General features: G+C 41.3%; 1 protein-coding gene across 1 annotated transcript in view; it reads left to right on the forward strand.

Annotated features, from left to right (window-relative positions):
- Positions 1-12,813, forward strand: part of TNRC18 (trinucleotide repeat containing 18) — a 778,682-nt gene that overhangs the window by 640,629 nt on the left and 125,240 nt on the right. Inside the window, exons 19-20 of the mRNA XM_075831538.1 lie at positions 163-298; positions 433-550. Coding sequence (XP_075687653.1) covers positions 163-298; positions 433-550 — 254 coding nt within the window. The remainder of the gene's footprint in view (positions 1-162; positions 299-432; positions 551-12,813) is intronic.

Raw genomic sequence — 12,813 nt, forward strand, 5'->3', positions numbered from 1 at the left:
TGTCTGCAGCCACATTGTGCCCTTTCTGAAGTTAGGAGATAGGGAAGACCGGAAAACAAAACAAATTGTACATCAGTGTTATTAAAGTCTACTGAGCAACATCTTTGAAAGTACAAAACCCCTTAAAAATAAAAAAAAATGTGCTTAATATTTTACAATCAGACTAAATGTGGAGCTGTCAGCAAACTGATGGAGAGTATGGCTGCAGAAGAAGACTTTGAACCGAGCCAGGACAGTAGTTTCTCTGAAGATGAACATTTTTCCCTTTCTGTGAATCCTGGAATGCCAGTTACACCGAGTAAGTTTCTAGTGTCATGATGGAATTTTTTAAATATCATAATCTGAATTTGTAAATCCATCATAATATTTTTATTAATTCTTACAATTTTGTAAAATTTTCTGTTTGGTGAAAATGTTTTGCTTTTGTTTTAGCTCCTCGTTCATGTATTATTGATAAAGATGAATTAAAAGATGATCTGCGTGTTTTGATTCCAATGGATGACAAACTACTGTATGCAGGCCACGTACAGACAGTTCACTCTCCAGATATGTGAGTCAGTGTTCATCCTACATTACTGGCAATTATTACACCATGCAATATTTTTAAATGTAATCGTATTTCCACATTTTAAATATAATAATTAGTTATTTATAAAAAATAAAAATGACTAAATATGTAAAACATCTATACTAAAATGTGAACCTTTCCATAGTATCTTTTTCACTGTCATTGTTTTCTGATAATGTCACACTTCAGGTGACAGAGACATTTTACACAATTCTGTCTAGGCTAGTTAAAAAAGCACTCCGGCAAATTTGTTTTGCCTATATAGTGCAGCATGGGCTTTTATTAAAAAATAATGTAGAGGCTCTTGTGTACACCTTGTGTATACCTGTTTTAGTTGATGGGCCGTTTATGGGTTGTCTGCCATCTTGGTTTCTTTTTCTTCTCGGATATGGTTCCCCTAATTCAGCCTACATTTTCCATTATGCCTCTGGCTTTGCAGAGGGGGTCAAGTCACACTGCACTTTCTCTTCTCTGATTCCTATCTAAGTGCAGCAAGTGATAGACCAGTAACATAGAATTCTGTCCTCACACTGCAGAGTCTCAGCGTATCCTATGTGATGCAGCTTAAATGGATTGTGCAGGTTGGGGGCTGTTCTTTATACTTAAACCACAGGATAGGTCATCCGTATATGAATGGTGGGGGTCCGACATCTGGACTCCGCACCGATCAGCTGTTCCGGCTGCCTCTGGACGCCGGAAGTTATACAAGGGTTGGTGCCGGAAACAGAACGCTCCGACCACTGTATAGCGGCCGTGCTAGGTTACTGCAGGTCTGCTTATTTTAACTTGAATAGGAGCAGAGCTGCAGTACTCAGCACGGCCGCTATACGGTGGTTGGAGCCTTCTGTATCCGGCACCAACCCCTGCATAACTTCCAGGGCCCGGAGGCAGCCGGGGCATCTGATCAGGGCGACGTGCGAGTGTCGACCGGGCCCCTCACCATGTCTATCCACTGTTACTGTAGTAACTGGGTCCTATGTAATAAACTACACAGGCCCCTTTTAATACATGGGCAGTAAGGGGCACACGCAAGAGGGGTTTCCAGTTTCCCGGAAACCCCCTCTATGACCAGGGCCAGAAGGCCCTTACATGCTAATGGCATTGGCCCGGTGCCTGGGGGAATTCCACATTCAATTGTAGCTCTGTCCTTAGGATACAATTGAATACTATGGCAGAGCAGGGAGCCTGCTCCCGGCTCTGCCATTCATTAGGCTACAGGCCACATTCAGCCTGCAGCCTATAAGAGGCTGGGACAGGATCACTGCGCATGCTGGCGCGATTATGTCACTGGATCACACCGGCCTATTCTAGGATTCTGTCTCGGCACCTCATAGGCTGCAGGACTGAGAAGGCTGTGGAGCTTCACTCTTTGCGGGAACGGGGCTAGGTGGGTATAAGTTTTATTTGTTTGGGGGCACCCGGGAACTATCTACAGGGTGGCTGTGTTACACGCTCTGTAAAGCAGGCTGTGTGGCACTATCTACAAATGGAGGTGTGCTGCACTATCTACAGAAGACTGTGCATGGCCCTAACTGTAAGGGGGATGTGTGACACCATCTACAAGGTGTGTATGGCACTATCTACAGGGGGCTTTGTGGCACCAACTACTGGGGGCACTGTGGCACTATAAACATAGGCTGTGTGTGGCACTATCTACAGGGTAGTGTGGTTCACCATCTACAAGGGGAACCAAGAGTGGCGCTATCTATGCTGGTTTTTACGCTACCAGTAGTGATCAGTATATATCACCTAGCCCTTTTTTTATTAGAACTTGTAATATAAAGGGCTCAGCTGGTGGATACGTTGAGACTGATACTCATAGTATAAAAAACAGAAGGTAGTGGGAGCGAGTCAAAAATAACTTGGTTTGAAAAGTATGCGTTTGGAATCCCCCCTTTAAAAATCCTGCGTTTGTCCCTGACAGTATACTAACTGACCTCGCTCCTGAGTTGGGTCCGGGCAGAACACGGGTCCTGACTGCTGTCAGCATCACAAAGTTATGTGCGCCGCGCATGACGTTGTGACGCTGAACGGCATCAGGACCCACACTGGACGAAGAGCACAAGTATAAGAGTACTATTTGCTGGGTCCCTGTATCTAAACCTACCATGTGGTTGGCTTAGATACAGGGCCCAGCAGACAGTATCACACATGTTTGCTGGCAATAAAGAGAAGTTAAGGGGCCCAAGAAAGGCTTTTGCACCGGGGCCCATGAGCCTTCAGCTACGCCCCTGCCTGCTCCCTTAGATAGAAAATAAATTATCTCCATAGCAGCAATCCATATGGGAACATATAGACAAACAAGGAGGATGGGGCTGGGTGGGAAGAGGAGGGGTCTCAGAGCTGCTAGGATGAATTTGATGATGATGTAATCCTGTAGTTCACAGTAAGTCAGCTACATAGAAGAGACTGACCTCCTGTCTACACATGAGTGCATGGTCTATTTTGGTGGTCAGACTGAGATCACATTCCACAGCTGCCTATAATAAAAGGGTTCAAAATGTATAGATTCAACTGATCTGGGAAGAAACAAATGACACTGCTAGAATATTGTTGGTGAGTGTTAAAGGGGCTGGTATTTAGTGGGGTATACTGGACAAGTGTCCCCCACTGTTACTACCTCCTATTATTAGGGTCACTAGGGTTATGCCTAGCTCCCCTACTTTTCCCTTGTATTACGCTTTTCTATTTGCCTTAGTACTAAGTGTGTGTGCACAGTGATTCACGACACAAATGTATAGTAAATAAAGGTTTATTACCAACACAAAATCACACTCAGCCATAAAAGACAGAATACACAAAATATATATTCACGGTATAGTATGAGCATACCTCAATACGCATAATAAGTATTAATATGTATTAAGCATATGACACTACACGTGGTACAATATATCAAGAACACATTAACAGTACCCGTACAGTCCTTTACTAGTACCCACCCACGTACCTACATACACGTGTGAAATGCAATAAACTCACTCTCACTTACTTCTGTGACCCTACCCACCTGGCTCTAACTGTCCCTGTAACTAAGGGGTTAATACAATAAGGGCTGTAGGGAAAGCGAAAGGGCAAACGGGGTTGGAATAGGATAAGGTTTGTAGAATATGGATGTCATGAAGGGTCTGTGGACCCACTGGGCCGTACCGCCTTGGCGGTAAGGCAGCTGGCCAACAGGGAGCAGGTGAATGTCTATAGTTCTATAGGTACCTGTGGCAGCTCAGACAGCAGCAGGGCAGGCTTGGCTGGGACTAGGTAGCAGGCGGATGTCAGGCAAGGTGAAGCAGTTCAGACGTGGATGCAGCACGACACGACTTTGGCACAGCTCAGTGCTAGACCAGGAAGGTATGGATTGCTAGGAACAGGAACTGGAAATAGGTACAGGCACAGGGACTTTAACATGGACTGGAACAGGAAACAAACTAGAAGGCCATCACATAAACAAACTAGGGAACACAACAACGCTCAGGCATAGAACTAGGGGGTTGGACCCCTCTTGTAGTCCAGGGTACTCACGGGTCAAAGCTCATCCATGAGGTCTGGTGCACGCGCTGCCGCTTTAAGAGCGGGCACGAGCATGCGCGTGCACCCTACGGGATCCAGAAGAGGTGAGTGGACGCGAGTTCTGGCGTCTCCTGAGGAGGAGGCTGGGGCCAGCACTTGCCGACTTGTGTCTGCGGCTGTCAGGGGGAGGTTGGAGCTGACAGCCCGCAGCCACGGACATTACAGTGGATGTGGGCTGGGGGCCAGGGTTATAGGATGGCAATAGTGCAGGGTTATTGTAGGATAGGGTTAAAGAGGCTCTGTCACCAGATTCTCAAATCCCTATCTCCTATTGCATGTGATCGGCGCTGCAATGTAGATAACAGTAACGTGTTTTGTTTTTTTTAAAACGTTCATTTTTGGCTAAGTTATGAGCTATTTTATATATATTCAAATGAGGTTTGAAATGGACAACTGGGCGTTTTTTTTTTCGTTATGTCCAACTGGGCGTGTATTGTGTTTTTAACTGGGCGTGTTTACGTGTATGACGCTGACCAATCAGTGACCAGTCAGCATCATACACTCATCTCCATTTATTTACACAGCAGCGATGTGCAGCCACATAAACAGATTAACGTTAATCAAGTGTCCTGATAATGAATGCACATGATCATCCAGCCTGGACGTCATGTGTATTCAGAATCCTGACACTTCTGAATCTTTTCTTTGAGATTTCTAGTAAGAGAAACGGAATCTCGCGAGATTACGAGGTAAACGAGATTTCGTTTCACTTGCTGCAAATCTCACAGAAAAGATTCAGAAGTGTCAGGATTCTGAATACACATGACGTCCAGGCTGGATGATCATGTGTATTCATTATCAGGACACTTCTGAATCTTTTCTGTGAGATTTCCAGCAAGTGAAACGAAATCTCGTTTACCTCGTAATCTCGTGAGATTTCGTTTCTCTTGCTAGAAATCTCAAAGAAAAGATTCAGAAGTGTCAGGATTCTGAATACACATGACGTCCAGGCTGGATTTCATGTGTATTCATTATCTGGACACTTGATTAACGTTAATCTCTGTTTATGTGGCTGCACATCGCTGCTGTGTAAATCAATGGAGATGAGTGTATGATGCTGACTGGTCACTGATTGGTCAGCGTCATAAACGTAAACACGCCCAGTTAAAAACACAATACACGCCCAGTTGGACATAACGGAAAAAAAACGCCCAATTGTCCATTTCAAACCTCATTTGCATATATATATATATATATATATATATATATATATATATATATATATATATATATATATATATATATATATATATAAAATAGCTCATAACTTGGCCAAAAATGAAAGTTTTTTTTAAAACTACATTGCAGCGCCGATCACATGCAATAGGAGATAGGGATTTGAGAATCTGGTGACAGAGCCGCTTTAAAGAGGCTCTGTCACCAGATTTTGCAACCCCTATCTGCTATTGCAGCAGATCGGCGCTGCAATGTAGATTACAGTAACGTTTTTATTTTTAAAAAACGAGCATTTTTGGCCAAGTTATGACCATTTTTGTATTTATGCAAATGAGGCTTGCAAAAGTCCAAGTGGGCGTGTTTAAAGTAAAAGTCCAAGTGGGCGTGTATTATGTGCGTACATCGGGGCGTTTTTACTACTTTTACTAGCTGGGCGTTCTGACGAGAAGTATCATCCACTTCTCTTCAGAACGCCCAGCTTCTGGCAGTGCAGACACAGCCGTGTTCTCGAGAGATCACGCTGTGACGTCACTCACTTCCTGCCCCAGGTCCTGCATCGTGTCGGCCACATCGGCACCAGAGGCTACAGTTGATTCTGCAGCAGCATCAGCGTTTGCAGGTAAGTAGCTACATCGACTTACCTGCAAACGCCGATGCTGATGCAGAATCAACTGTAGCCTCTGGTGCCGATGTGTCCTCGCTCGTCCGACACGATGCAGGACCTGTGAGTGACGACACAGCGTGATCTCTCTAGAACACGGGATAAAGAGAGAAAAAAACACGGCGCCACCTTGTGCAGATCAGTCGGTAAAGGTGAGACAAAAATGCCGTACTGCAGGTAATATGCTCACCTAGGTACGGGGTTAATAGGCGTGTAAATTAAAACCACAGTGCTGCTGCCAGATCCGAGTCGGCATCCAAAAGGACCGCTTGGGAGGAGAATTATGCAGGAGAAAAGAGGATCATTCCAGGGGCGCTGCTGTGTGGTAATAATGATAGGATCGAAGTCCGGAGATATTAATAATAAAATGAATTTATTCGAATGAGTGGCTACGCGTTTCGACGATGAACAATCGTCTTCATCAGGCCATATGCATAATACATTAGACACGTCTTATATAACATCATGGTTCACAAATGACACGAGTGAAAAAAGCCGCCAAATCTGTAGAGGTCAGGGTGCGTTCGTGACGTCACACCCGGCTTTTTACCTTTTTCACCAATCACACCGTGGATCAGTGAATAGATAAATGTGTTCAGTACATCAATCATACACAATGAGATTGTTACATAACATAAGAATAATAAATAAGAAAGAAATTTAGGGTATTCATAAAAAACAAAGTGGTGTCGACGTATGAATAATAAAAACCAGGCATAAAACAAATGGTTAAAATGGACACAATAAGTGGAAGTTAAAAGAGTAATTGAACGAAGGACTGCGCTACAGACCAGTGGGTTGTTAGGTAGCAACGAAGGACGCCGGGACGCGAACTTGGTAACCAGGGCAACCAGGCCGAGAACAGCGCAGCAGAGCATAAGAGGATATGCGTCTGCTGTGGATACTTTGTAAAAGTTAAATTCTTTATTGAGAATATGTATAAAATATAATGCTCTTTATTGCCTAGGTAGATTTTTCGGGATTTTTTGCGGCTCTAACGATTTTGTGCGGCTCTAACAAAAGCGTTGCCAGGCAACAGAAAAACAAACAGGACGGGAACAGCGAACAAACCGAAATATCAGCGCTCGCTGTGAATAGACCAAAGAAGACCGCTTCGGGACAGGTTTGGTAAACATATGTATAATGTTAGATATATAGTATTCTTTACACACAGATCAAATATAGTTTGCAGTATTCTGTGCCGTTGTGATTAAGGAGGGAAAGTCGATGTATTTTTGTGTATTATCATAGAATGCACAGCGTATTTTTTGGCTCTGGTGTTATATTGTATCAGCGGAATAATCACTTTACAGAAGATGATTTATAAGGAATGTTGGTTCTGACATGTATGAAATTATGTTAATAGACAACCAGTACGTGGCAAGTGGCATAGGGGGATCAAAGGGATCGGGGACTACATATACCACGGGAGAGTTAATGAAAATTAATTACGTATACAATAATTGGACTAAAAGGGAAAAGTCACAACCTGTTGGACTTTATAAATAGAAAGAAATTTGATTAGAAAGAGCAAAAAGGAGGTAAATAAGTATGAATAAATTTGTCCCTCATATTGTCGGATCATACTCATTGTTTATTATTTATTATTTATTATTGTGTAATGATGTGACTTGTGGGAATTGTATGATTTCGAGTAGTGCTTTCACATTTGGAAAACTAAGGCTATTGGTTAATCAAGTGTTGATTCAGAGATATCATTCAAGCCCCCTGGGTATAAAGTCTGTAATTTGAAGATCCAATAGTTTTCCCTCTGTTTAAGTTTATTGTATCTGTTGGGGACATCGTGGTGTATGTCTTCGATGGGTGTAACTGTGATTTGATTAAATTGACATTTGTGTACATAGGTGAAGTGTCGAGACACACTGTGCTTCAAAAAACCTGTGTTCACATTGGATCTGTGTTTATTAATTCTGGATCTCAGATGTTGTGTGGTTCGGCCGACGTATTGGAGTTGACATGTACATTCCATTAGGTAGATAACGTAGGAACTGCTGCAACTTAGGGATGACTTAATTGGGAAGGATTCCTTTGTAACAGTTGATGTATATGTATATTTTTTGTTGCTGATACTATTGCAGCATAGACATCGTGGGTGGCCACATTTGTACGAACCATTGGGTCTGGATAAGAAAGTAGTAGTAGGTAATGTTTTAGGTTTTCGGATTCTGCTAGGGGCCAGAATATTTCTCAGAGTTAAGGAGCGGCGAAAGGTGATGCTCGGATGGGATGGTATCGCATCTTTAAGGTAAGGGTCGCTTTTTATAATGTGCCAATGTTTGTTCAAAATTGCTCTAACTGTCTTGTTCCCTTGATTGTAAGTGGTTATAAAGTTAGTGTAGTATTTATTTTGTTCTAGTTTTTTCTTCTGTACCGGGTTTAGACAGGAGTTTTGAGATAATTCTGAGGCTTTAGATCTAGCATCTTGGATTAGTTTTAAAGGAAAATTCTTCTCTCTGAATCTTTTCTCTAAAATATTGCACTCGAATTTAAAGTTTGCGTTGGTACTGCAATTTTTTCGGACTCTTCTAAATTGACCGAAAGGCACATTTGTTAGCCAAGGTCGATATTGGCCACTTTTAAAGTCAATATAGCTATTCACATCGACAGATTTGAAGTGGGTTTTTGTGACAAAATGTTCAATCTTGGTGTCATAGCTAATGGTTAGGTCAAGAAAGTCAATAGAGATTTCAGAAAAGGTGTGTGTGAAGGAAATGTCATAGCTATTGGTATTTAAATGCTTGATAAAACTTGAAGCTTCATTTGCAGATCCTGTCCACACGAAAAACAGGTCATCAATATACCTCCTATATAAGAGAATGTTGTTTTTAAATGGGTGGTCCCCAAGGATGTGTTCCTCTTCGAATGCCCCCATATACAGGTTTGCATAGGCTGGTGCGAATCTGGAGCCCATCGCACAGCCTCTTGTTTGGTTATAAAAAGTATGATTGAAGGTGAATGAATTATGATGAAGAATGAAATCGATACAATTAGTCAGAAAAGAAACTTGGTTAACAGGGATTAGGGTGTTAGATGATAAAAATGATCTCGTTACCTGCATACCTTTTATATGTGGGATATTGCTATACAAAGCGGTTACGTCAGCTGTTAGGAAATATATGTGTGATGTAGTCTTATCGATTTTGAGATTAAATAAATCCTTTATTAATTGGGTGGAATCTTTGAGATAGGAGGGTAACATGAGTACGAAAGGTTGCAGGTGTAAATCTACAAAGTGAGAGAGATTGCTGGTTAATGAGCCAATTCCTGATATGATGGGGCGTCCTGGGGGGTCTATGAGTGTTTTGTGTATTTTTGGAAGGTGATAGATAAAGGGTATATTTGGGAAAGGTACATGTAAAAAACGTTTTTCTTTTTTTGTGAGAAGGCCTTCCTGGAAAGCCTTCTCTATCATAGATGTGTATTCGTATACGTGGGTAGGAAGGGGATTTGATGCTAGTTTGCAATAAAAAGTCTTATCATTTAGAATCCTCGAAGTTTCTTCCAAGTATTTGTCCCTATTCTGGATCACTATGCCCCCCCCCCTTTGTCGGCAGGACGAATGACTATGTCACCGTTATTTTGCAGAGATTTTATGGCCCTTCTTTCATACGAGGTCAAGTTATCATGGTAGGGATAAGGATTCTCTAATGTCCTAAATTCATTATTCACGAGCGTTGAGAAGGTTTCAATGAGGGGGCCTTGATGATGGACAGGAACCTAACACATTACCAGTTGCAACAGAGGACCCGCATACACCAGATATAAATACTAAAGCCATCCCAGTTGAAGTTTGTGTCAAATCAGAATTCTATCCTGTCCATCATCAAGGCCCCCTCATTGAAACCTTCTCAACGCTCGTGAATAATGAATTTAGGACATTAGAGAATCCTTATCCCTACCATGATAACTTGACCTCGTATGAAAGAAGGGCCATAAAATCTCTGCAAAATAACGGTGACATAGTCATTCGTCCTACCGACAAAGGGGGGGGGGGCATAGTGATCCAGAATAGGGACAAATACTTGGAAGAAACTTCGAGGATTCTAAATGATAAGACTTTTTATTGCAAACTAGCATCAAATCCCCTTCCTACCCACGTATACGAATACACATCTATGATAGAGAAGGCTTTCCAGGAAGGCCTTCTCACAAAAAAAGAAAAACGTTTTTTACATGTACCTTTCCCAAATATACCCTTTATCTATCACCTTCCAAAAATACACAAAACACTCATAGACCCCCCAGGACGCCCCATCATATCAGGAATTGGCTCATTAACCAGCAATCTCTCTCACTTTGTAGATTTACACCTGCAACCTTTCGTACTCATGTTACCCTCCTATCTCAAAGATTCCACCCAATTAATAAAGGATTTATTTAATCTCAAAATCGATAAGACTACATCACACATATATTTCCTAACAGCTGACGTAACCGCTTTGTATAGCAATATCCCACATATAAAAGGTATGCAGGTAACGAGATCATTTTTATCATCTAACACCCTAATCCCTGTTAACCAAGTTTCTTTTCTGACTAATTGTATCGATTTCATTCTTCATCATAATTCGTTCACCTTCAATCATACTTTTTATAACCAAACAAGAGGCTGTGCGATGGGCTCCAGATTCGCACCAGCCTATGCAAACCTGTATATGGGGGCATTCGAAGAGGAACACATCCTTGGGGACCACCCATTTAAAAACAACATTCTCTTATATAGGAGGTATATTGATGACCTGTTTTTCGTGTGGACAGGATCTGCAAATGAAGCTTCAAGTTTTATCAAGCATTTAAATACCAATAGCTATGACATTTCCTTCACACACACCTTTTCTGAAATCTCTATTGACTTTCTTGACCTAACCATTAGCTATGACACCAAGATTGAACATTTTGTCACAAAAACCCACTTCAAATCTGTCGATGTGAATAGCTATATTGACTTTAAAAGTGCCCAATATCGACCTTGGCTAACAAATGTGCCTTTCGGTCAATTTAGAAGAGTCCGAAAAAATTGCAGTACCAACGCAAACTTTAAATTCGAGTGCAATATTTTAGAGAAACGATTCAGAGAGAAGAATTTTCCTTTAAAACTAATCCAAGATGCTAGATCTAAAGCCTCAGAATTATCTCAAAACTCCTGTCTAAACCCGGTACAGAAGAAAAAACTAGAACAAAATAAATACTACACTAACTTTATAACCACTTACAATCAAGGGAACAAGACAGTTAGAGCAATTTTGAACAAACATTGGCACATTATAAAAAGCGACCCTTACCTTAAAGATGCGATACCATCCCATCCGAGCATCACCTTTCGCCGCTCCTTAACTCTGAGAAATATTCTGGCCCCTAGCAGAATCCGAAAACCTAAAACATTACCTACTACTACTTTCTTATCCAGACCCAATGGTTCGTACAAATGTGGCCACCCACGATGTCTATGCTGCAATAGTATCAGCAACAAAAAATATACATATACATCAACTGTTACAAAGGAATCCTTCCCAATTAAGTCATCCCTAAGTTGCAGCAGTTCCTACGTTATCTACCTAATGGAATGTACATGTCAACTCCAATACGTCGGCCGAACCACACAACATCTGAGATCCAGAATTAATAAACACAGATCCAATGTGAACACAGGTTTTTTGAAGCACAGTGTGTCTCGACACTTCACCTATGTACACAAATGTCAATTTAATCAAATCACAGTTACACCCATCGAAGACATACACCACGATGTCCCCAACAGATACAATAAACTTAAACAGAGGGAAAACTATTGGATCTTCAAATTACAGACTTTATACCCAGGGGGCTTGAATGATATCTCTGAATCAACACTTGATTAACCAATAGCCTTAGTTTTCCAAATGTGAAAGCACTACTCGAAATCATACAATTCCCACAAGTCACATCATTACACAATAATAAATAATAAACAATGAGTATGATCCGACAATATGAGGGACAAATTTATTCATACTTATTTACCTCCTTTTTGCTCTTTCTAATCAAATTTCTTTCTATTTATAAAGTCTAACAGGTTGTGACTTTTCCCTTTTAGTCCAATTATTGTATATGTAATTAATTTTCATTAACTCTCCCGTGGTATATGTAGTCCCCGATCCCTTTGATCCCCCTATGCCACTTGCCACGTACTGGTTGTCTATTAACATAATTTCATACATGTCAGAACCAACATTCCTTATAAATCATCTTCTGTAAAGTGATTATTCCGCTGATACAATATAACACCAGAGCCAAAAAATACGCTGTGCATTCTATGATAATACACAAAAATACATCGACTTTCCCTCCTTAATCACAACGGCACAGAATACTGCAAACTATATTTGATCTGTGTGTAAAGAATACTATATATCTAACATTATACATATGTTTACCAAACCTGTCCCGAAGCGGTCTTCTTTGGTCTATTCACAGCGAGCGCTGATATTTCGGTTTGTTCGCTGTTCCCGTCCTGTTTGTTTTTCTGTTGCCTGGCAACGCTTTTGTTAGAGCCGCACAAAATCGTTAGAGCCGCAAAAAATCCCGAAAAATCTACCTAGGCAATAAAGAGCATTATATTTTATACATATTCTCAATAAAGAATTTAACTTTTACAAAGTATCCACAGCAGACGCATATCCTCTTATGCTCTGCTGCGCTGTTCTCGGCCTGGTTGCCCTGGTTACCAAGTTCGCGTCCCGGCGTCCTTCGTTGCTACCTAACAACCCACTGGTCTGTAGCGCAGTCCTTCGTTCAATTACTCTTTTAACTTCCACTTATTGTGTCCATTTTAACCATTTGT

Source organism: Rhinoderma darwinii, chromosome 6, assembly GCF_050947455.1.
Source record: "Rhinoderma darwinii isolate aRhiDar2 chromosome 6, aRhiDar2.hap1, whole genome shotgun sequence".
Classification (NCBI taxonomy): domain Eukaryota; kingdom Metazoa; phylum Chordata; class Amphibia; order Anura; family Rhinodermatidae; genus Rhinoderma; species Rhinoderma darwinii.